The sequence below is a fragment of the Kogia breviceps genome, chromosome 1 (assembly GCF_026419965.1).
Source record: "Kogia breviceps isolate mKogBre1 chromosome 1, mKogBre1 haplotype 1, whole genome shotgun sequence".
Lineage (NCBI taxonomy): Eukaryota > Metazoa > Chordata > Mammalia > Artiodactyla > Physeteridae > Kogia > Kogia breviceps.
The window spans coordinates 39,075,231-39,100,178 of NC_081310.1; the positions used below are offsets into that span (position 1 = coordinate 39,075,231).

At 42.7% G+C, this 24,948-nt stretch overlaps 1 protein-coding gene and 1 pseudogene across 2 annotated transcripts in view; one reads left to right on the top strand and one right to left on the bottom strand.

Moving 5' to 3' along the window:
- The window catches only part of ADSS2 (adenylosuccinate synthase 2), a 93,195-nt gene extending 81,173 nt beyond the window's left edge, over positions 1-12,022 (bottom strand). The window contains exon 1 of one of the 2 annotated variants that reach the window (XM_059068177.2): positions 11,619-12,022. In XM_059068177.2, coding sequence (XP_058924160.1) covers positions 11,619-11,801 — 183 coding nt within the window. In that variant the 5' untranslated portion in view covers positions 11,802-12,022. The remainder of the gene's footprint in view (positions 1-11,618) is intronic. The other variant, XM_067030737.1, reaches the window with a different exon arrangement.
- Positions 12,023-20,564: 8,542 nt separating this feature from the next.
- On the top strand, positions 20,565-23,874 carry LOC131752250 (tubulin alpha chain-like; annotated as a pseudogene).
- Positions 23,875-24,948: the final 1,074 nt, after the last annotated feature.

Sequence of the window (24,948 nt, forward strand, 5' to 3'; positions counted from 1 at the left end):
ACCAGCTTTTTGTGTCCTTCCCTAAATAATTTTGCATATACAAACACATATTTATACATTGTTTTATTCTACCTATACAAATGGTAGGAAAGATACACACCTGGGCAGCTTGCTTTTTTACTTAACAAATCTTGGAGCTCATTCCATAACCTTGTAAACAGAACATCTCATCCTTTCAACAGATGCACTACATTCCTTTTTATATGGACACATAATTTATTAAACTGGTCCCAGAGAAAGGTATTCAGATTGTTTCCAACCTTTTGTCATTATTAACAATGTTGCAATACACTTCCTGGTACACACTTTACTATTATTTCACACTTGGCAGGTTTATCACCAATCCTGACAGAATCTTAAAACATATATTACATAACAAAAGAATATATTGATCTTAACTTAGTCTTTTTTAAATAACCCACAGGACAATTCTTACTTGGTTTTTACAGTTTTCCTTTTACTCTATCTCTCATACCAATATTAGCCTTTTTATCACAACTTTTTATGATTTAGGAAACATCCCCCAACTTTTCAGGAAAAATCTTTTCAGAGTTTGAAGCTCACTAAAATTTCCTCAAATCCTAGGAAAGTGTTAATTTGTTATTATAACTATTTACTCTAAATTGTTATAAAACACATTTAATGAATTTGTATTAAACTGTTAATAGTACTGGCGACTTTGAGACAACCAATAAAGCATTATTATTTAAGCAGAACCAGTTTTCTTTTTAATCCATCATTTACTAAATATAAAAAACAATCTACTCTGTAATTTTGATGTAGACTTTTAAAGTAAGTCTCCTTTACACAAAGTTATTTTTACAGATATACTAATCATTTGGTGAAATAATTATTAACTCGGTTGTTCTTGTGTGTAACACAGCCTACTACTCTCTTAGATAACATCTTACCAAGACGGGAAGTAATGATGGAAAGATAGTGGCTGATATGGTTGTTTGTTTGAGGCAGGTGGTGCGATTGGCAATAAATGACTTGAGGGCAATAAATTGCTTTAATTCTTTGAGTCCTTCCAAGTTTACATACAGGTGGTGGTTCAGGCTGGAAAAGTTCAGCTGCAGAAGGCTTGAAATCACAGTTTGGTGAACAGCTTGCTCACTCAAACGCTGACCAAGATTTTTCAATAACCAATGCCTTATTAAGGATTACTATGTGGTTTAAATCCTATTTAAACTGCCTGAGTAGGAAAATATGGTTAAATATACCCAAGAATAACCCTAAAATTTTCCTATTAAGGAGTTAGGGGAGAATATTCAGTCACTAGTGTCCTAAGAGGGAGTTGGGGTATAATAGCTTCTAATCTTGAAACACTCACTGTGCAGAAAAGAGTCCTTAGGTGAACTGAGAAGGAGCTACTCACAAGGAATTTCTTGACAAATTAAATCTACATATATAAAATAAGTTTGAGTATAGGGTCATTTCACCAAAAGCCCCAGATAAAGCTTCAAATTTGAAGTGCCTACTTGGATGCTAACCTAAAATATTTATAAATTGTGTGGAATATACAAAATTCTTCTTGGGAGCTCAGGAAACTGTCCTGAAACAGAGGTCCATGGAAAGGTCACATGTTATTAGCAGTTAGCAAAACAAAGAAGTTTCAATAGGACCATCACTGCCAGCCTCACCCAACCACCAATACCCACTACGAAGTTACAAGGGCAGATACAGTCCTCCCTCCATATCCACAGGAGATTGGTTCCAGGACTCCCACAGATACCAAAATCCACAAATGTTTAAATCCCTTGTATAAAGTAGTGTAGTATTTGCATACAACCTACGTGCATCCTCAAGTATACTTTAAATCATCTCTAGATTACTTATAATACCTAATACAACATAAATGCTAAGTAAATAGTCGCCAGCATGGCAAATTCAAGTTTTGCTTTTTGGAACTTTCTGGAATTTTTTTTCAAATATTTTCGATTGATGGTTGATTGAATCCTTGGATGCAGACCCCAGGGATATGGAGGGCCAACTGTACTCTGAACTGCAGGCTCCCACATTTGTAATGGAATGCTTCTCACATGGGCAACTCTATGTAGCATGTACCAAGATAAGTAGCAAGGACATACCTGTTTAATTATGCTTAACAATTCTCCTAAGTAGCACTGGGAAGGCCAGATAAATGATGGGAGATAAATATGTCCTTATTTCTACTGATACTTTTAACAGACTCCCCAAAGCAAATTTGGTAAACTATCCTCCCAGATACAATATTAATCACATACTAAAAGTTATATGTAACTACCTCTTGCTGCTTTGCTAAATTCCCATAACACTTATGATCCCAGTCATTCATACAGCATTTAACAAATATCTCTAATTATCATAGCTGTATATTTTATACTACTTAACTAAAAAAACAAATATGTTCAATTAATTGTTATACAAACCAGGAGCTGTGGAATAGTAATTAATGTTGTTTTCCAGATCAATTATTATCAATAGAGAAAATATTTTTAATGAATCTCAGATGTCGTAATTTTTGAACATTTTTAATTTTAAAATATCCCATCTAAAACCCCAAGAAACAAACCAACCAGTGGAGCCCAAAAGCAGCTGCATAGTGTGTGGCAAGTCTCTTTGAGGAAAAACCTAAGTTTATAATGCCTTATAGGATATTTTTTCTTATATTAAATAACAAGAACAAATGTAAAATTCAGTGGGGATAGATGTGAGATGATCTTTAAGTACAAGGGCTCACTACTTCTTCTCTTCCCCCGCAGTGACCAATAAAGTTCTATGACATTGTTAGTACTTATTTGATATGGACTGATTAATTTTAGGAAATAAAACTCTACAAGTCTGAGAAAATAAAGCCATTCTATAGCCTCCCCAAAAGAATAAATGCAAATTAATAGTATTAAAGTAAAGAATATATCAAAAAAAAGAAATCCAGTCATCCAATCAGCACTCACCACAATCACACAAACATCCCCTAATTTGGTGTTTATTTGACCTATTTTCTTTGACCATTATTCTTACATTAAGATTGAATGTAAATATTAAATAAGCTTCCTAATGACCAGGAAAAAACTGTATCTCATTGAAATAAATTAGAACATTATGATGGGGGCGGGGGGAGCAGAACTAAAATTCTGTGTTTCTGGTGGCGCAGTGGTTGAGAGTCCGCCTGCCGATGCAGAAGACACAGGTTCGTGCCCTGATCCGGGAGTATCCCACATGCCGCGGAGCATCTAGGCCCGTGAGCCATGGCCGCTGAGCCTGCACGTCCGGAGCTTGTGCTCCGCAATGGGAGGGGCTACAACAGTAAGAGGCCCGCGTACCACACACACACAAAAAAAGATGAAAAGCAAAGTTTCTTGTATATACTTTTAGTTTTTAAAAAACAATACAGGGGCTTCCCTGGTGGCGCACTGGTTGAGCGTTCTTCTGCCGATGCACAGGACACGGGTTCGAGCCCTGGTCTGGGAGGATACCACATGACGCGGAGCAGCTGGGCCCGTGAGCCACAACTACTGAGCCTGCGCGTCTGGAGCCTGTGCTCTGCAACGAGAGGCGGCGACAGTGAGAGGCCCGCGCACCGCGATGAAGAATGGCCCCCGCTTGCCACAACCAGAGAAAGCCCTCGCACAGAAACGAAGACCCAACACAGAAAAAAAAAATAAATTAATAAACTCCTACCCCCAACATGTTCTAAAAAAAAAAAAAAAAATACAGCTAACTCTCATTATTTTAATTAGAGTTAAAATAATAAAAACCTACTTAACACCAAACATTCTTCCCTCTAGAAAAGCACTAGAGGTCTACAGTGATATTAGAAAACAGTTTACAAATGAGAATCACCCTGAATTAATGTTTCCTCATTTCTTAATTTTCTCATATGAAATTAACTGTAGGTCAGCTATACCTTTTGGAGGTTCGGTCCCTCTGCTTCGCTTCCCCCTCACCCCTTACTTTGTAAATCATAGTAATCATCCCCTCTGGCCACAGTAATTGATCCAGACAGGGAAACCTGATCCAAGCTTGAGGCAATCAAGCTTCTCTCTCTTGGGAATTTGATTTTTCAAAGTCAGAGATGGCTATCACCTAAGGGAGCATCCTAAAGAGAAAGGCTGCCAGTTCTGTCTGCTGAGATCCCAGGAGCCGTCTGCCTTTGTCTCAGGCCACTCTAAGGTTTAGCCATCTTGGTCTTCCTTTAAACATACTGGCATTTTGCTTAAGACAATCTCTTTCCAATGCTTGCAGACAAAGAATCCAAATGATTCACAAAACAAACTAATTGCAACATGGTATGTATACAGCTGGCTCTCTAAGTTCACATCTTGTGCTAGTAATAACTGAATATAAAATGATTAACTTATGTACACCTGAAACTAACTGTAAATCAACTATACTTCAATTAAAAAATGATTAACTTCTAAATTTTAATATGTATACTGTCAAGAACAAACCTCTAAAACATGGTACTGCAGGATACAGGGATGATATAATATTATTTAGTTATTTTGTAACTGTTCTCTTAAATATCATATAAAGCATTACAGACTCATATTTTTCCTCAGAGACTTGCCACACAATATGAAGCCACTTTTGGGCTCCACTGGTTTGTTTGTTTCTTGGGGTTTTGGAAGGTATATTTCAAAAAAATAGTATTTAATTCTTTTATATTGTTTCCATGTGTACTCCCCCCCCCCAATTTAATTTTAAACTTAAGAAAGTCAGAAGACAAGTGTTTTAAAGTTTCTTTCCACCACTCCTCAGAACCAGAGGCTGTCAAGCCCAACTCTAGAATAAAAGTTTGGATCAGGAAATGTTGATATGTTTCTAATTAAGAAGGTCCAGGAGAGATTTAAAAAAGAAAAGAAAAGAAAAAAAAAATTTAGACAGGAACAAAATGACATTAGTCTGCAAAAGTGACTCCTCAGTCTTAACTTCTTAGTTTGCTCCTAGGTCTTCCTCTTCCCAAAAATCACTCCAGCAACTAAGTGAGTTTCTGCTGGGAGAGGAGATGAAGGCAGTCAGTGTTACAACCCGAAACAATGATGTCTCTTTTTAGCAATAGTGTTGTGGGCTAAGAATTTCATGCACATAGCCAAGAGGCATTTCTCGGGCCACTTAGGCCTCTAAAATAGTATGTGTCTTCTCTTTGTCCTTTTTGCTCTGAATACATGAACACTGTACAGTAATCAGAGCTCAAAATGAACATCAATCAAGAAGTCAGAGTAAACACTATGGATTACAGCAGAGCACAGCAATGCCTCAGACCCCATGCCTTTGAACTACTCCAGTAATCAAAAAAGTGTTCCCACTTCCTACCTGTCTTCAAGCTTCTTAGAAACCTAACCATCTTTTGAGTCGGTCCTAACAATCTTTTGAGTCGGTGCTTACTACCTGTGCTGTTTTTCTTGGTAAACACTGAAAGGCCTGTGTCCCTTTCCTGATGAAACACTTCACTATTTGCCAAAACTAAAACATATAAATCCATAGCCATAAAGCAATTATAAACAAGGATGACTATTCTTTTATAAAAACATTCATATAATTGCAATTAACTTATGATTTCAAAGTAGAGAAGGTTTAAGTTACTAGCAGTAAGTTGATCAAATTAAACTATTCAACAGTAACCAGACACACTAGATAGGAAAACATATACAGGGTATCTGAATTTCTTTTTAGCAAAGACATCCAAGTATACTGCTCAGTTATCTCTTAAAGGCTTACAGTATCTGCTTTACCTTACAGTATTATGGTTACCTTCCAGTTTCATACACAGATAAATGTCACACAAATGACAAAAATCTCAAGTACCTTGTATTTTGTACCTTAAATTACCATTATAAAACAACTACTCACAATGAAAATGGAATGAGGCATTGCCTTGGAGGATCTCAGGTTCCTAATTAAGAAGCTCTAGACTCTAGGTACCAATCTCTAATACACACACTTACTAAACAATGGTCAGAGATGACCAGGGTCATAGTCAGGAAGATCAGATATGCAAGCAAAAAATGCATAAACCAATAATGTTGTGCAGCTCTCTAAATGCTTGATAAAAATTCATTTAATCATTACATTTATGGAGGTATTTTCTTAAAACATTGAAATTGAACTGCAGATTTCAAGTCAAAAAAGTTTTCCCTCATGAATAAAATTCTTCCTTTAAAAGGGTTTTTAAAAGCTTGATACAAAAACCCCATTTTTAAAAATTTCATGGGACCTCTTATATTTTAAAGAGGAAATTTTATTATCTTGAATTAAATATAATTAAAAGTTGGTCCAGTGTAAAGAACCATTCCATCTTGGAGCCAAAGTAGCATGGGAACTATCCTCTATTTACTGTTCTTTTCTTTTCTTTTTCTTTCTTTCTTTTTCTTTCTTCTTTCTTTCTTAACTGAAGTATAGTTGATTTACAGTGTTGTGTTAGTTTCAGGTGTACAGCAAAGTGATTCAGTTATACATACATATATATATTTTTAAAATAAATATTTATTTATTTATTTTTGGCTGCGTTGGGTCTTCATTGCTGCACACGGGCTCTGTCTAGTGGCAGCGAGCGGGGGCTACTCTTCGGTGCGGTACGCGGGCTTCTCATTGCGGTGGCTTCTCTTGTTGCGGAGCACAGGCTCTAGGCGAACCGGCTTCAGTAGTTGTGGCTCGTGGGCTCCAGAGAGCAGGCTCAGTAGTTGTGGCACACGGACTTAATTGCTCCGTGGCATGTAGGAACTTCCCAGACCAGGGATCGAACTCATGTCCCCTACATTGGCAGGCGGATTCTTAACCACTGTGCCACCGGGGAAGTCCCATACAAAAATATTTTTTTCAGATTCTTTTCCCCTTATAGGTTATTACAAAATATTGAGTATAGTTCCCTGTGCTATACATACTTACTGTTCTTTTCAATTGCTTTCCCCAGACAATACTGAATACCTCAATATCCCTTTGACGTTAGATAAAAGTATTCTAATATCACCAGACTTCACTTATTGGTATGTAGCTCAACCACATTAATCTTTGGTGTCAAAATTTGACCTAGTCCCCAAAAGATACTATAAGTAGATTTGTATTCAGTTACAGTAAGTAAGCTATTAACTATATTATCAATTTACCAGTTCACTCTAGATTTGTTCTAGGCAAAAGTTTTTCCTAGAGATACCGAAAACTACCAAACTAACCCACCCATTCTCACCAAAATTCAAGAAACAATAATACTGATCTGATACTGAGATGACCTCATATAACTTAAAAATATATGCCTCAAAAATAGAGATAATGGTATATTATATACACTAATACAATAAGTTTAAATAGTGAACAACTTAGGACATCCTCATTGACCAAACTTTGAGATCTACTGCCCTCAACAAGGAAAAACTATTTACTAGAATCACAGGGCATTCAACTGAAATCTGCTGAGGAAATACACAAAAATGATACAATTATCAGTTATCTATTTTCTCATAGATACAAGAAATAAGTCTAAAATAAACTAGTAAAACCTTTGAACATAATGGTACGTGAAAAATACTAGCTAAAAATACTACTTAACAGGGCTTCCCTGGTGACGCTGTGGTTGAAAGTCCGCCTGCCGATTCAGGGGACACGGGGTTCGTGCCACGGTCCTGGAAGATCTCATATGCCGCGGCGCGGCTGGGCCCGTGAGCCATGGCCGCTGAGCCTGCGCGTCCCGAGCTTGTGCCCCGCAACAGGAGAGGCCACAACAGTGAGAGGCCCGCATACCACAAAAAAAAAAAAACAAACAAAACAAACTACTTAACAAATGTTAATCCAAGGAAAGTTGGGGATTGTACGTTAAACTCATGCCAATAGTCAATTAAATTGTCCAAGGGTATGATAAAATAATACACTAAAGGGCTAAACTACTGAATTCACAGAAATTTCTAAGGGTGATCCAGGTCACCCAATAAATATTTGTTGAGTATTTACCTCCTCTCTGCCTCACACAGTACCTGGTGCTATGGAAGAAAACAAAAAAGGAATAAGTCCTCTTTCTGAGAAAACGTACATTCTAGTAGGGAAAACACAGTAATCTGAGAAAGCAGGAGTTAACCAAGTACACCACACACTGGTATACACTTATGTAGGCACTTGGGAAATACTACATATATAAAAAACAATCCTGATAGGAGACACAGAAATAGCAATTGTTATAAAACTGGAAGAATGGCTTACCTTAAATGCTAATTCTCCACCATCTTCAAAATTATGGGAAGTGGTTTAGAAGATAATTTTAGCTGTATAAGGTCAAGGCATTAAAAAACACTGAAATTATTCTCTTTTAAATTATCTTTCAACCTTTCTGATTATTTCAAGGAGAACATCTCAGTTGCGGCTGGTATGTCCTTTACATTTCTTTACCACTTGCTAATAGCTGGTTTCAGAGCCTTCAGCAAATACCAGCATCTAGCTATAAATTAACATTTTTTTCATTGTGTTTACTTTTATGGCCAACTTTATATACTTTCCCTTTATAATTAATTTTAGTTAATTTTCTCTTTATATTAACTTTAAAGCCCTGGGGAAAAAACACAAAGAAATACTCTTCTACCTATTCCTGATTACAGGCAACTTCATGCCTGTAGTTGTAGCTAAGACTACCAAGCTTTACTTTCTCCAGAACAATAAATAAGGCCATGCTTAAGGTCTGGTATAAAGTACAATAGTTAAAATCTCTGTCGTTTCTACTCAACAAAATAAAGAAAATAAAGAATAATAGTTTATTTTGAGAGTATTTGGGGAGAAAAAAAAACAGTAATATTCTCCTAATAAAACTATTTTTGTGTTGCCAGGAAGGAGCCTTCCTATTCCCATACTTTAACGCTTTGAAAAACCTGTAGTAGTACCCTTCTCTATCCCCACCCTGGGAAATACTTGTTTAAGAAATAGTTGTCCACTAGACTATAAGCTCCCTGTGGGCACAAGCCCTGCCTTTTTTAGCTTTTAACTCTGGGGCTAAGTGGTCCCCTGTAGATATTCATTATGTGATTGTTGGATGAATTAACTGTGCCAGGAATCGGTCCTATACTTAATTTTTCTTCTCTTTTTCTTAAAAGACCTATCGATCTAAAATTAAGTCATCCTTTCATGCAAGTCCTACACACTTATTTAAGGATCTAGTGTATCTAACAAGTTATAAGTAACTTCCTATAAATCTTGAATCTAAAACACAGGTCTTAAGTGCTATGATGATGAAAATGCCACTAGCTTTGCACATATTCTTTCCCAAAAGGCATTTTATATATTAAAATATATAGTTAAATGCAGTGTCAGCTTTTCTTCTAAAAAATGTATTTTTATTGGAAAAAATTCCTTATTTTATGATTCCATTAGAGATACATTATGTGTATAACACTTCCGGAGAAAGACTGTATAAAATTTGAGATCATGGTGTGAATATGACAAAAATATACTGCTTAAACTCTAACAAAGTGCATGTTATTTTCAATAATACACAAAATTTGAATCATCAAACATGGCAATTCAAGCTCAAAATGTCTTTCCTAAAGTTGACTTTTCCCAGCTCTCTGTACATACTTATTAAGAATTTCAACATTCCATAACCATCAATTTTATAAGTCAGGAGAACTTCCCTAAGCAGATGTCAGCTTACCAGGACTGACCAGATGATACAAAGTTACCAAGGTGAATCACAAGGGATATTCTTAAGTCTATTCATTACTTATCTGCCTGCACTAACAAAACATAAGAATCCTTCTAATGATGAGCTCTTAAAAGGCACTAGAATACAACACTTTTTAAATTATGTAAGGAAGGTAGTAAGTCAAAACTTTCCAGGTGAGTAAAGTCTGCCTAACAAGTCTGCTCATATGTTTCTTCTCTATCTTCAGCTAACATTTTAAAGCCAAACTTGGCTCCTTCTCAGTCACTTCTCTCTAGACTTTCCAAGGGCATCAGATCAGATTGGTCCATGACCTCCTTCAAGACTACTTTTTACAGTAACACAGTAGCACCTTCTCCAATCAACAAACTAATTCTACTACGTTTCAAAGGGATGTTAGAACAGAGGATTTTTCAGAATAAAGACAAAATGGTCACATTCCCAAAACCTTCTTAAAAGCCATAATGTAGCTGAACCCAAGCACTACTATTTCTGTGTAAGGAAGATGTCAGAAATGACCATGAAGTAAATAAACAGGTCTCAGCCTCTATCCCCTCCTACCTAGAAAGAGTTAGGTATTTTCATACTTCTTTCCCCACAGCACAGCCAGATCTGATTTTAAGACAAAAAGAAGGTGAAGGCCAGCCTTCTGGAGCAGCTCCTAAGGCAGTGTGAGGCAACCCCTTCAGGGGTGTTATTAAGTAAGGTATGTGTGTTGCCAGAAGGGTGGAGGAATAGAAGGCTGGAAGGGAGGTGGTGGTGGTGATGCTACTGGTAATACTAAGAGGCAACTGGTGCAACAGCTGTCTTAACCAAGGAACCGGCAGGATGGATTTCTGCACGCAAAAAACAAGATTTTTATTTAACTTTGATGTGGCTACGATTACCTTTTCTGCATGCTCAAATGGTACTCAATTTGAGGTTGAAAACTTCCAATCAAGTGGGCCTATGAACTTGTTAGAACGTACACAGCATCATTATATTGTGCCAGGTAAGTTCATGAAGAAGAAACATTCTTGCAACCTAAACAGACAGTAGTTAACTTCAGATATTACACTACCATTCGTTTTGAAAGCGGTTATTGCTCAACTATTTCGAATTTTGAAATTGGTAATAGTTATCTACGAGCCTTTACAAAGGCCTAACCTCTAGGCTGCTTCAAAGCAAACGACAAATAGGAAGAAGGCTTACATTGAAAACCACGTGTCTCCCGGTAGGAAGTACCTTACCATTCCATTTCCCGAAAGTTCACTCTAGATGTGAGCGTAACACTGTAAATATTTCTAAATACTAGATTTGACACTCGTGTATTTCACGTGCCTCAATCGTAAAAGAGCTGGGTGGGATTCCCACCTCTGGGACCAACATGTAAAATTAATCTCCCCGGTATATTAATCTCTCCGGTATACTATACCGGGTACCGAGTAAAAAAACCGGGGACACTAAACAGTCATTAAACAGCCCTAAGCCCCGGAGGTGGGTTCTCACGTCAACAAAGTGTACCGCAGGAGGCAAAGATCTACAAGCTTGGGGCCTGCAGGTGGGGGAGTGGTGAGTCTGGATTTCAGGGCGTTTCGGCCCACTTGGTCTCTCTGAGTGGATAGGTGATGATGGGGTAGGTTTTGCGGCCCCGTAGGGTCTCCGCCCGGAGTCGCCAGCAGGCCTCGGGCGGTAGCTCCTGAAATTCGAACAGTAGCCCACCTCCACCCCGGCCTCAGTCCTGGACTTGAGCACTGGTCCCCAGACCGAAAACTGCAACTCCCCAGGCATCGCGCATCTCAAAGGCTCTCCGTCAAGCCGCATCTTCCTCCTGAGCTACCCCGAGCCCTCAGCCCAAGGCCCCAGGGCAGGGGTCTCCGACCTCCCGCCATTTCTCCACGTCGCCGCAGCTCATAATAAGAGGAAAGAACCTCAAGGTGACACCTTATTTTGGACGGTGGATGCGAGTTCTGGGCCCGAGCTCAGGGGCCGGCTTCCCATCAGAGCCCGGCCGCCTCACCTGGCAGCGGCACACGATGTCTGCGTCCTGCGCCAGCAGATCCACCACCTTCCCCTTGCCTTCGTCGCCCCACTGCGCGCCGAGCACCACCGTCACCCGGTTCCCTCCTGGCCGCGCCCTGGGGCGGCCGCAGTCGCCGTTGGGCAAGGAGGATGCCGCTGGGTTGGTCTCTGCGAACGCCATGGCTCCAGAGACGTGAGGAGAGCCCGAAGGGGACGCGGGCGGCCGGGAGTGCTCGATCTGAACTGCTCTGCGGCCGCCAGCCACATGCGGAGGAAGAAGGAGCCAGAGCCAGCCCGCCCCCGCCCCGCCTGCCGGGTCGCCACCCTCCCGCCAGGCCCGCCCCGCGATCCCGCCGCCCTCGGGTGGGGGGAACCAGGACCTCCCGGAGGACGCCGGCCTCGGCAGCACCGCCCCCAGGAAAAGGCCACGCCCCATCCACAGCCGGGCGCGCCCCTCCAGGGCGAACCGGGCGAGCGGAAAGGGGCGGGGGCGTGGCTTCGAGCGCGCTTCAGCCTTAACGCCCCGCCCACCCGCCCTTCCTCCCGCTTTTCAAACTGGAGAGGCGGGGAGGTGTGTGCCTGTGCGTCAGACTACAACTCCCGGCAGCGCTCTGGCGGAAGCGACGTATACCAGTGATTTGATGTCTGCCATCTGCATGTTTCAGCCTCTGAAAATGTTCATATTTAAATAATTTTTGATTTGTTTTTATTACGGGATGAGATTGTGTGTACAAAATACAAAGGGTGCAATCTCAAAATACAAATGGGATGAAATTGAAACGTACTATAGATTTAGAATTTGGAAAGTAAAGGTCTAGAAGTAAGAACAGAGATGGGAACAGTCATCAAAAAGGCAAACTCGAAAGTAAAGCAGTAATATAGAGGACATTAGGCCTGAAAATCTAGAGAACACGTAGAGTCCTATACCTTCTCATTTTACATATTAGTAACAGAAGTTCAGAGAGAAGGAATGAATTGCCCATGTCATACAATATATGCCGAATACTATAATGCACTTTTAATTCCCACAACCATATGAGGTAGGTAATACTATCTTATCCTTATTTTACAGGTTTTAAAAGTTAGCAAACTTCCTTCAGTGAGGGCTGAATTGGTACCTAGATGGTATGAGTCCAGAGCCCAAGTCTTTTCTGTAGTGTTTAGTGTTTCAGTAGATTCCCAAGTATACTGTGAAAATAAATTGAGCTCATTTTAAGTGGAGTCAGGAAGCCTCAACGGGGTAGCTGTCATGCAGGTACCACTCCTAGCAGATTGCATAACCAGAAGGAAGAAGGAAGATAAGAATATTACTCTTCTGGGATAAGGGAAGACATTTTTCACATAGGAATTTTATCTCCTGCTTTTAAAAAAAAGAAGGCAGATTCCTCCCTGCCCCAGCAACAATGTTCTAACCTTTGAAATCTTTTTGTCACTTTAGTTAAATAAATATTATTTTATAATGATCTGTGATCCAATTTAGTCATGTCCAAAATTTTTGATATTTTTGAAAAACTTCCCCAAAATCAAACTATAAATGAACTCTTTTTGACCTTAAACTAACTTTGGGATTTTTTTGGAGGGCCTCTGGAGCATCTGGAAGGATCTGTTCTCTCTCTTTATTAAAAAGGGGATATTAAACTAATTAGGCTTATTTGGGAAATTACATGGGAAGCATTGTCAAATAAGAAATAATACTAAGCCTTCTTTATATTGCATCTGTATATGTTATAAATGTTCCAGAAATTATATGACATTCCTAGAAATCTTGATATGTTCTGGTGTATTATCATTCATAATTCTAGCTATTATCTTAAAATGTGTGTCCTAGAACTTACCAAATTCCCATGTCAATTCCATCATAATGGACTCTTATTGGATCTTTAATAACTGACATTTAAGTCTTTTGTCATTCACAGAGAGTTATTGTTTTACTCTGATGCTTTGCAAAAATATTCCTATAAAAGTGCTTCATCTTCAAGGAGATTCCTGAAAAGACCCTAACAGATACTCTAGAACAGGGGTCCCCAATCCCCCAGGCCACACAGTGGGAGGTGAGCAGCAGGGGAGCCAGAGAAACTTCATCTGCCACTCCCCATTGCTCATGTTACCACCTGAAGCATCCTCCCCCCACCCAACCCCCGTCCGTGGGAAAAAAATTGTCTTCCACAAAACCAGTCCCTGGTGCCAAAATGGTTGGGGACCACTGCTCTAGAATGCAGGTTTCTGATAACTTTAAGATCATAACACTGAACTGGGTGAAAGTTTCTAAAACTTTAACAGAAAATTAATTGATTCATAAAGCTGCTAACCCAAGATCAAGATCAACAGGATTTACAGGAGGCTGAATTAACAAATGAGGATGATTATAATTTTTACGATTTTTTATGCTGGTTCCCTAATGTTTTACTTTTCTGAATGAAGTCTTTTTGAGGATGATTATAAATTTTATGACTTCTTATGTTAGTCCCCTAATGTTTACTTTTCCAGATTTAAGGAAACTTTTTCTCTTAAGCATCTGTGACTTACAGCAATTGTAAACAAAGATGAAATATTTATCTTTTCCTACCTGATCCTTCCAGAATTTGGAAACTCTTAAGTATTTTTTCCTGACAGTACAGTTAGTTATTTACTTGAATTCAGTGAGAACCTGTTCTTATAACAGGATACAACTGGAAATACTGACTACATTGCCAAGGCTTTGACTGGAATGTCATATTTGAGAGAGAGCTACGTAGACTCAGATATGACCAATTTTAAGGAACTTCTTGGAAAAATAAGCCTGGTACCTTGCTTGTAAGTTTCCAGCAAAGTAATCTTAAAAAGAGCTTATATGATCAATCACTATTCTTACTGCATTTATGTAAATAATAATCAAGCCAAATTTAATACAAATTAGTTTTACTATGATTATTTTTGATAAAAGGGGGATAGTTATGGAGAGCGAAATTATGTTTGCACCTTTGTAGATATTAGATTCTTGTCCTGTTAATTTTCTTTAAGGTTTTGTTATATATCTATAAGCTGGACAGGGTCCTAAAGTCTTCTTGTTTCTTCAATATCTAACTACAAATCTCCAAATTAATGTTTCCAATTTTCTCCAACCCTTCTGATTTGGAATCAATAAGAACAAAGGTTGCCTTTGAATTTCCTTGGAAAGGACTACACCAAGGTCCCCCTCACTACCCAGATGCAGCAAAATGTCAAAGAGACTCAAACCTTGGGTAAACTTCTCACAGCTAAAGAAGACTCCACCTGGCATCCCATCCTATAACAAGCACTGGAGACTGCTGAATCAAGCTGATCAGGAATTGAAGGAAACAGCTGAAGGACACATCTTTCTTCCCAAAATGACTGGACCAGGCCTGTGTACCTTTTTCCTCTATTACTTCTTGCCTTATCCTCTCCCTCTTCTTGGAAAGACAATGCTCTTATCTGCATTTTCAATCTATTACAAAAGGGGGACACTTACCTAATTGTTGTGTTTGCCACCGGAAACTTCAATCCATTCATGACAATGGTGACCCTTTCGTCCATCTTGTAACAAATTTTTTCGCTTGTCCCAAGTGCTACTGCTAATTTCACTCAGCAACCCCTTGGCATCAGCTACAGAGTAAGATGTTTGAAGCCTTCCATTGGTCCACTCCATTAAGCCTCCTTAAAAGAGAACTTCCAGGAGGCCTACCTGACTCTGAGTTTGCCTCCAAAGGGAGAGCCTTTCTCCTCTGGGTCAGAATAAGTTCCAGTGAATGCATGATTAAAAATCTTTCCAAACATTAGGAGAGCTAGTCAATTCCACAGCCAAAGCAATAGCAAGCCAACAAGGATCACTTGACTCATTAGCTAAAGTATCAATAGTTTTGGAAACTCGCATAGCCCTTGATTACCTACGTGCTGAACAAGAAGGCATTTTTTTCGATAGTAAATACCACCAGTTACACATGGTTAAATGCCTCTAGAGGCATTTAATTATACAAGATCAGGGAACTAGCCCACTGGTTACAACAAATTTCACCTGACACCCCCCCTTTTTTAACCTATTTAGCATTACCGTCAGATTTAGGCTCCTCGTTCAGAACCATCATGCAAACTGAACCTGTCATATTACTTTTAACTGTACTTTGCATAATCATTTTAAGCTTTGTGCCTGTGAAATCTTTATAAAAATGACATATACCCAATGTAACTGAACAGGACCCTATGGGGCCTTTTGGAGACAGATCCCCTCACCCCCACCCCCACTCTCCCTGGCATGTCCTCCACCTGCCTCTGTCTGTAGGAAAACTTTAGCCTCTTAGGTCTTCCCTGAGTTCCAAAGAATACATTTAATCAAAGAAGTGAGAAAATGCATAAAGAAAGGAAAACAGTCAAGCAAGACAAAATAATAATAGTAGCCATTAAACAAAGTCAAGGACCTTTAGTTCCTCCTCAAGGGCTATAGCAAATATTCTGAGCTATATCCTTTGAGCTATTTTGCAGATACTGAAATCCCCACCAGGTGGATGAAGTTAACTTATGCGGCCCACAAGCACATAGACCTCAGACCATTTGGGAACCAGAAGGTTGATGATGTTGACTCCTAATTACCTCACCACCAACCAATGAGAATATTTCCATGAGCTGAGCATGCACCCCACAACTCCCCTCCCTCACCCTGTCTTTAAAGACCTTTTCCTGAAAGCCATCAGGAAGTTTGGGTCTATTAAGCACTAGCTACCTGGACTCCTCACTTGGTGCTCTGCAATAAGCACTGCACTTTCCTTCATCACAACCTGGTGTCAGTAGATTGGCTTTACTGTGCATGGGTGAGTGGCTCCAAGTTTGCTTCAGTAACACAAAAAGGGTGATACTAGCTCAGCACTTTAAGATGATCTCCAATGTTTATGGCCTTGATAAGATAAAGACTTTAAATGGGAAATGCCTGAGAGTTTCCCTCCTACTTTTCTTTTTCCCTCAAATGTGGCCTCAGTGGTTTCCAGTCTGCACTTTCCCTCCAATGTGGGGCAGGACAACCAGGAAAGCTCCTTCCTGGCAACAAGGGACAAAACCTCTAAATGCGATGCTTTCAAGGAAAGATGGTGATCAAAGAGGGAAATGTGAAAATGAAAGAAACCTCATCTTAAATAGAGTTGGGAAGCCCTAAAGAGGGAGCTCTCACCCACCTGCCACTTGCTGCAGCCTGCATAACCAGCAGCAAAAAGGAAGAATGTTCCTTCTCTTCTGGTATAAGGGAGGATGTTTTTCACAGAGCAGTTTTATCTCCTGCTTTCAAGAAAAAGGAAGATCCCTCCCTGACCCAGCAAGAATGCACTAACTACCACTTGCAGCCAATGAGAAACTGCCACAACCTCAGACTCTGGCTCTTCTCCAATGAACCTTTGTTCAAAACAACCCTAGCAATTTCTTCCTAAAACCTAATAAAAGCAAGCCCTTTGTTCTCTGGACCTGCCCATGATTCACCATAGCTTGCCTGTCCTGAATTGCAATTCTCGGCTACTCCCAAATAAACCCATTTTGCTAGTAAAATAATTGACTCTTTTATTTTTCAGGTTGACAGGTGATATAGAGAAAAGGAGAAGGAAAAGTTAAAAATAAAAATCTAGGGAATTCCCTTGCAGTCCAGAGATTAGGACTCAGCACTTCCACTGCTGGGAACCCGGGTTCAATCCCTGGTTGAGAACTTCAGGGCCAAAAACAAAAAACCAACAAACAAAAAAATAAGTCTAAACTTGGAAGCAGTTTAGATAATAGAAATAAATCCAAATACCTCATAAAAGGACTAATTTTAATTGGTGTGATGTAAAGAAGCATATTTACATCAAGAGAGGAGGGTTTGTGTCATTTCCATAAAATAACACTAGGATGTCACTGTTTCAAATGTATTTATAATCCCTTGGTTAGAGTGCACTCTATTTAGTGGAGGGGTGGAAGGATGTTTTTAACTGGTCGACTCTACTAGCGGGTGGAATGGATGCCTAATGAGGAGAGGCAAGGAAGAGATGATGGTCTTGAGTTTGACTTTTTGAGTTTATGGCCAAGTAGCTTCATTTTAATCATTGATATGCCCACCTTCAGTAGGACACAATATTTGAGTTTTGTTTGGGGCAGTGACAGGCAATGAGTAACCATGTCTTAGCTTTGTATATACAAGGGTTTTCAAAGTATTGATACTTACTTGAATATTCACACACACACTCACATCTTATCCCTTGACCAGAGGCATCCACTATAGAGCTGGCAGCCTCATAAAATCCAAGGGTTGAGACCAGAGAATACTTTTCAGAGTTCGAAAGTTAACCTCGCACCCTGGGCTTAAACCACTTTTGCCACCTCAGCATTAAGTTTAAAATTATTTCAGGATACTTTCAAATGACATGGCTAGAGTCTTGTGGAAAAACAGTTGCAGGAATCCAGGGGGGCACTGGCGAGTGACACAGTAACTTTAAGTCTTCCTGTGCTCTATCACCAGAAAGTCATTTACAACTGCAGGTTTTCTAAGGCAAGAATTCAAGTCTCCAGGCCTGACCCGAATAAGCTGGGTGCAGTCACCTTTCCACTAGGAAGTGAGACTAGGAGATGACAGATGTTTGGGCTCCTCTGGAATGTGCTGCACAAATAGTTAAGGGTAATCACTGTGGTGTGCCCAATCATTTTATAAAGCCAAGCACTAATTAACCCTCCCTAATTAGGAAATGGAATAATTTGTTAAGTATTTAGAAGTAAAACTTCATTTTAGACAGCTGACAAACAGCTTGGGGAGAGGGAAAATGTGTGTATGCCCTTTAGCATGGAAAAATAGGAAACCACCCCCGGAATGGGGGACATACGATCAACATCTATGTACTGCCTAAAATGCTGCTCTGATCACATCACTCCTCTGATCAAAGACCCTCAATGGTTCCCCTGAGTCAGTGGAATTATGTGCAAATGCTTCAGACTAGCATTCAAGACCCTAGCCTGCTTTTTCATTTCCACCCCACAAGGCCTCTTGGATCTGCTTCAGCCAGCCTGTACCCCTTGCTCTTTTGGAAATCTGAGCCACCTGAACAGGAACAGTTGCCCACCCCCACCCCCCAGTCAAGGGTAATACTTCAATTACCTGCACCTGCGATACTCTCGCCCACACCTGTCTGCCCACCACTCCTCCACCCTAGCCGCATTTTGTCCCTCCTTCGAAACTCCCAGCACCTGGTTCTCATCACAGCATCTCTCTTTCTCTGGTGTTTGTGGACCTCAAGTCTGCATCGCCCTCCAAGGTTTATGCGCTTTTCCCACCAGGTCCGCGGTGTTGCCCGGGTAAAGACGGAAGACAAAAGCAGAATGAGGCATCCCCTGAAAGCTTCAGCTTCTCAGACCCAGCATACACCACCAAAGAAGAGGGTCAAGCTGGCCGGAGGACTCGAACCCCTGAGGCTTTCTCTCCCTTGGGCTTTGCAAACCTCCCAGGAGCCGGCCAAGGCGGAGATATTTCGCAGGCGGCCTACCGGTAGTGGAGAGACTGGCGGGCGCGGGTGGGGGCCTGGCAGCGAGAGAGGCGCGCGGGGGTGGCCCCCTCCCAACTGGAGCCCGGCTAAGGGGCAAGGCCGGCGGCTCGGCGGGGACTCTAAGCCGCAGGGTGGGGTGCGGCTGGGGACTCGAGGAGCGCCCGCACTCCAGGGGCCCTCCGCAGCTTCCACCTCTCCGAGAGACCACGGTGAGGGGACGCCGGCATCCCGGGCTTGGGGGGCGTTGGGAGACTTGGAGGCGACGGTGGGCTGCGCGGAAAGGCCGGGCGGACAGGGCGTCGGAGCCCGGCTGTTCTCCGCGCCTTCCCGTCGGAGGCGGACTCGGCGTGGCGGGAGACCCGGGTCCGCGGGTTTCCCCACCGCGGGCGGGGGGCGGTGCTGCACGCCTGTCTCGGACACCACGCCCGTTCGGGGGCGGGGACCGGGACTGCGGGGAGCCTCCAGCAGGTTCGCTCGGGTTCTGAGGCTGGGTGGCCGGACTCGGGCCGGAGGTCTGAGGCGTATGATGTTTGGTCCGTAGCCGAACAGGGGTGTCAGTGAGCTTTGTCCCACCTCTGTCCTGTTGCGGTGCCCAAGGACGCGAAGTCCCTCAGTTAAAAGGGAGAAGTCAGGGTGTGTACACAGGCCCCGGCGCCTCCCGGGAATCTCGGGATCCCCACCTCTGGGCTGAACCCCTGTGGAGGCTCTGAGGCTGTCTTGGAGGACAATTCCTAGCTAAACTGAATTGTGAAACTGTTGCCGATGTTCTAGAAGACCCCCTCTGCATCTGGGAAGGTCTAGACTGGGTTGGGTTGAAGGACCAGAAGCTGGGAGAGTCTGTCCATCACAGGAGACTTCAGTGAGGAGAGTGGATGGGTGAGGTGAGTTTTCTGCTTTCATTGTGACCCTCGAGCAGTTATCTGGATTAACCCATCTGTACTCAGGGGGCCAGGACAAGTGTCCAGAGAAGGTGCATATCCCCCCAAAAGGGGAGGGTGCAGATGAGCTTTCAAAGCGCTCTAACTCCAGAGTCTGTGCATCCGATAACCCACAGACCTGAACTCCATCTTCTGCCCACTTCAGGGTATGGAGGACACCAAGTCCTGGCCTTGGAGACTCGTTCTCCTAGGGGTCTAGGGCTAGAAGCTCCAGGGTGCTCTATCTCGGCATGCGGGGGGCTCTGTGCCTTCTAGAATCATCCCAGCCAGCAAGACAGGGCACTAGGCAGTGGGGTTTGGCTGCTTGGTATTGACTTTCTCTAGAAGATCTAGGCTTTAGCCATCTTTGTTCTCAAGCCCTGGGTAAATGAAGAGAAAATGAGGGGCTTAAAGTGTGGGAAGGCCTGGAAAGGGAACCCAATAAAGGGAACCAGGTAATGCACTGCTAGGCTTCAGGCTCCAGGGAGGACAGATAAATGGGTGCTCCCACGGAAGTCTTTTAAAGCCCCCAGCCCTCCGCAGACCATGCCACAGCTCTGTTTCCCTCTGGAGCATGAGTGTATCTCTATCCCTGTGGGCCAGGCTGGGGTGCAGATGGGTAGTGCCTACTAGGAGCTCTACTGCCTGGAGCACGACATCCAGCCCAGTGGCACTATGCCCAGCAACAAGGCACTGGGGAGCTGCGCTGACTCCTTTCAACACCATCAGTAAGACAGGGCTGGCAAGCACGTGTCTGGGACTGTCTTTGTGGACCTGGAGCCTTCTGTCATAGGTGAGTGGGCACTTGGTGGGTTCCCCATCCCCAGCCCATATTTTTGCCATCCCCCAAATCAGCTGGGAGCTCTGGCTTAGGGGAAAAACTCTTGGAATGCAGGCAATCACCAGCCAAGAATAACAATAAGGTCTGTTGCTTTTGTCTAGACTCTATCTTCAGGAGGGGTCCTGCGGGCTTCCTGTGCTGAGAGGGAGATTAGTCAAAGAGCTCTGCCTGGGAAACCACTAGATGTTTGAGTCCAGGAGTCAGACCTAGAAAGAAGACTACAGAAAAGAGTGGATATTAAAGCAGAAACTTTAAACTTCCCTTTCCCTACCCTCAGGCTCTCAGGGATAACATTGCATAAGGAACTGGGTGCTGAGTTTAACGGAAATGGGTCCCTTAATAGGATGTGGACCTGTGTGAACTTGGCTGTTGTTGGCTCTCAAGGGGTTCTCTGCTTCCTCCTTCCTGTGTCTGGATTTCCTCAGTTTCTTGTTCCTGAAAATGTCACCCCTCCCCCATCTTCCTAAAGACGTTATTATAGATGTTGTTGAACTGTGGACTGGGTTTCCTGCATTAGTCTGTGTTTTTATTCCAATCAAAAGTCAAATGAGATTCCCCTGAACACACCACTGATTACTTACTAAGCAGAATGAAGTGGCTATGATGAGAGGGAAGGGACTGGAAAAGGGATCCCCCCAACTTTCCCCCTCACAGCCCAGGTAGGACTGGGCTTTACAAGTGGGCCTCGGGAGTGCTGTGTGCCCTCAGGCCCTGCTCTTCGGTTCTACGTGGGGGAGCTCAGCAGCAAAGGTCCTAGTGCCTGTGTGGAGGAGACCTTTCCTCCGCACAGGATGGGGTAAGAACTGGCAGGTATAGGCAGCTCTTCTACCCTTAGCAGCTGATATCTGGCGACGAAGATGCTGCCAGCAACTCTGCCCGAGGCCACTACACTGTGGGGAAGGAGATCCTCGATCTGGTGCTGGAGTGGATCCAAAAACTGGTGAGCAGACCAAGTGCCCTTCGCACTTGGGAGGCTGGACTTGTGTGGAAGAAAGGGGAACCACAGGCCTATGGCTGGTGCTGGTTCCTCTGGCCTGTCTGTCCACTTGCTTCCTCTAGGGGGAGCTGCGTGTCCTGGGTGTGGATCTAGGGTTAGAAGTCTGAGTAACTTGCTCTGCCCGGAGCCTGTGGACTGGCTTCTGCCCTGCTGGTTCCTTGCTTTGCCAAGCCTGATTGTCTGATCCAAACTTTTTTTGATTTTTGATCCGTCTCTAGCCCCAGCAGGTGGGAGGAAGCTGCCTCAGAAGCTCAGCTTGTTGTTCTTGGACTCCTAATCAGGGTTTTCCAGCTGGGAGAGGCTCCTCTTAGCTTTTAGCCACTTTTCCAGTTTATCCTATCCCTTGCCTGAGGCCAGGAGAGCCAGGACCAAGGCCAGCTAGGAGCCAGTACTTTGGCACTGGCCCTCTAGAGGGATTTTCCAGACATACTCTCTGCTGCTCAAAGACTGAGGACTTGCGGGTGACCTGAGGAATGGGATTCTGTGTGAAAATATGACAAAGCACCCCTTAAGCTTAGACCTTTCTTAAAAAGGAGAATTTGTTTTAGTTGTCAATTTACATAAAGCCTACTTATTTTATATTTTGCTTTAAAAAAATTTGTTGTATATAATATATATAATTGTATATGACATATTAGTTTCAGGTATAGGACATAATGATTTGATATATGTAATATTGCAAATGAAGAACTTTTATATTGTTACTACTCGTGTGTCTGGTATAGTCTGATGCTTTTCTAGTCCAAGGAACAGCTACATCAGAATCACCAAGGGTACTTGTTAAACCTGCAGGTTCCTGGGTTCCAGTCTGAGATGGGGCCTGGTTACCACCACCACCAGCCCCAGTCCCACTCTCCTGCAACTAGGTGGCAGAGCTATGAAGCTGAGAGGGCTCAGCTTTCTGACTACAGATCCGATGTCCACCTGACCCTCATCTCCCCTCCCCTCACCCCTGACACTTCACACACACAGCACTGCCCTTCTAGGTCATCTGTCTCCCCGGAACTCCAAGCCCCTTGTAGGTATTCTCTTCTCACATCTATAGAGGTGAAGCAACACAGCATGAGAGAACTTTCTGGAGTGATGGAAATTTCTATATTTTGATTGGTTTGATGATTCTATAGGTATATACATTTGTCAAAGCATTCACTGTATGTATAATAATATGTATACAGTTAAGTATAAATTATGCTTCAAAGTTTTGTGTTTTTTAAGTATAGAAGTGAATACAGTTGTAGTTAGGTCACAGTAGTTTTATAGACAGGAAAGAGTCCTGTCAGGAGAAGAGGGCTGGGGAAAGATGATAATGCCATCTGCATCCTTAACAGTGTCATCTCTTACCCTAGACAGACCAGTGTACCGGGCTTCAGGGTTTCTTGATCTTCCATAGCTTTAAGGAGGACACTGGCCCAAACTTCACCTCTCTGCTGATGGAGCAGCTTTCTGTTGACTGTGGCAAGAAATCCAAGTTGGAGTTTGCTATCTATCCAGCCTCTCAAGTGTCCAAAGCAATTGGGAACTCCATCCTTAACACCCATACCAGCCTGGAGCACTTGGACTATGCCTTCATGGTAGACAGTGAGGCCATCTATGATATCTGTCACTGTAACCTGGTCATCAAGTGCCCTACCTACACCAACCTCAACCGGCTCCTGGACCAGATTGTTCTCCATTCTTGCCTCTCTGTGTTTTGATAGTGCCCTCAATGTGGACCTCACAGAGTTCCAGACCAATCTGGTGCCCTACCTCTGCATCCACTTTCTGTTGGTGACCTGTTCACACATTGTCTCAAATGAGAAGGGCTACCATGAGCAGCTCTTGCTGTCAGGGGTCACCAATGCCTGCTTAAACCCTTCAATCATATGGGTCAAGTGTGACCCTCACCATGGCAAATACATGGCCTGCTCTGCCATGGAGATGTGGTGCCCAAGGATGTGAATGCCACCATTGCCACTCTCAAGACCAGGTGCATCATCTGGCTTGTGGGCTGGTGTCCCATGTGTTTCAAGGCAAGTTAGGGATAAGGGGAGGGATTAGCACATGTCCTGTGTAACCACTGAGAGGGGAGATTCCTTTAGAGCTGCAGGCATTAAAACATGCACTAGGGATTGGGAGAATCAGGCAAATAACAGCGTTAGAGGCTGTCTTTAACTCTTTTTTTAAATGAATTAATTATTTTTGGCTGCGTTGGGTCTTCGTTGCTGCACGCGGGCTTTCTCTAGTTGTGGTGAGTGGGGGCTACTCTTACTTGCGGTGGTGCATGGGCTTCTCATTGTGGTGGCTTCTCTTGTGGAGCATGGGCTCTAGGGCGCTCAGGCTTCAGTAGTTGTGGCTCGTGGGCTCTAGAACACAGGCTCAGTAGTTTTGGCGCGTGGGCTTAGTTGCTCCGTGGCATGTGGGATCTTCCCAGACCAGGGCTTGAAACCGTGTCCTCTGCATTGGCAGGTGGCTTCTCAACCACTGTGCCACCAGGGAAGCCTGGTTGTCTTTAACTCAAAAGATCTCAACTTGTCTAGAGCCCAGGCCTTTTGTCTGTACACCAGGTTCAATTCTATTTGAAAACTCGCCTTTATGAAAGGAAAGTATGTTTTATGTTTCTTAGCCTGGTATATAGGCATTCCCTAGGCTTGCCAGTCAGACTGGGGGCAGTGCTTTCATTGTTCATGTGTGCCAGGGACATACCCATTTAACATGGCTCCTGCTCAAAAGGGAGTGCTTTTGGAAGCACAGTAAAGGCCTGCCATTCAAATAATGGGCAAAACAGGGGTCAGAAGGTGTATGACTACTCTCTTTCTTTTGAGTATTTTGTTTATGCCCCACCCTTTCATCAGTTCACATTCCCAGAGGGTACTGGGCATATGGCCTAGTTTAAGTTTTATAGGTTTTGTTTCAGGGTGAGACTAGAAAGATTAAAGGTGACAGCTGTGGCATTTAGAAAATATACAGCTTTCCTGCCCCATTACACTGTTGCAGGCATGACCTCAATGGGAGGAGAGGCAGGGACTCCTGGTCATAAAGATAATAGCAGCTTGCTAGTGTTGAAGAGTTATACTGTAGCTCAGAACAAAGGGGTAGGGAATCTGGGAGGCTGA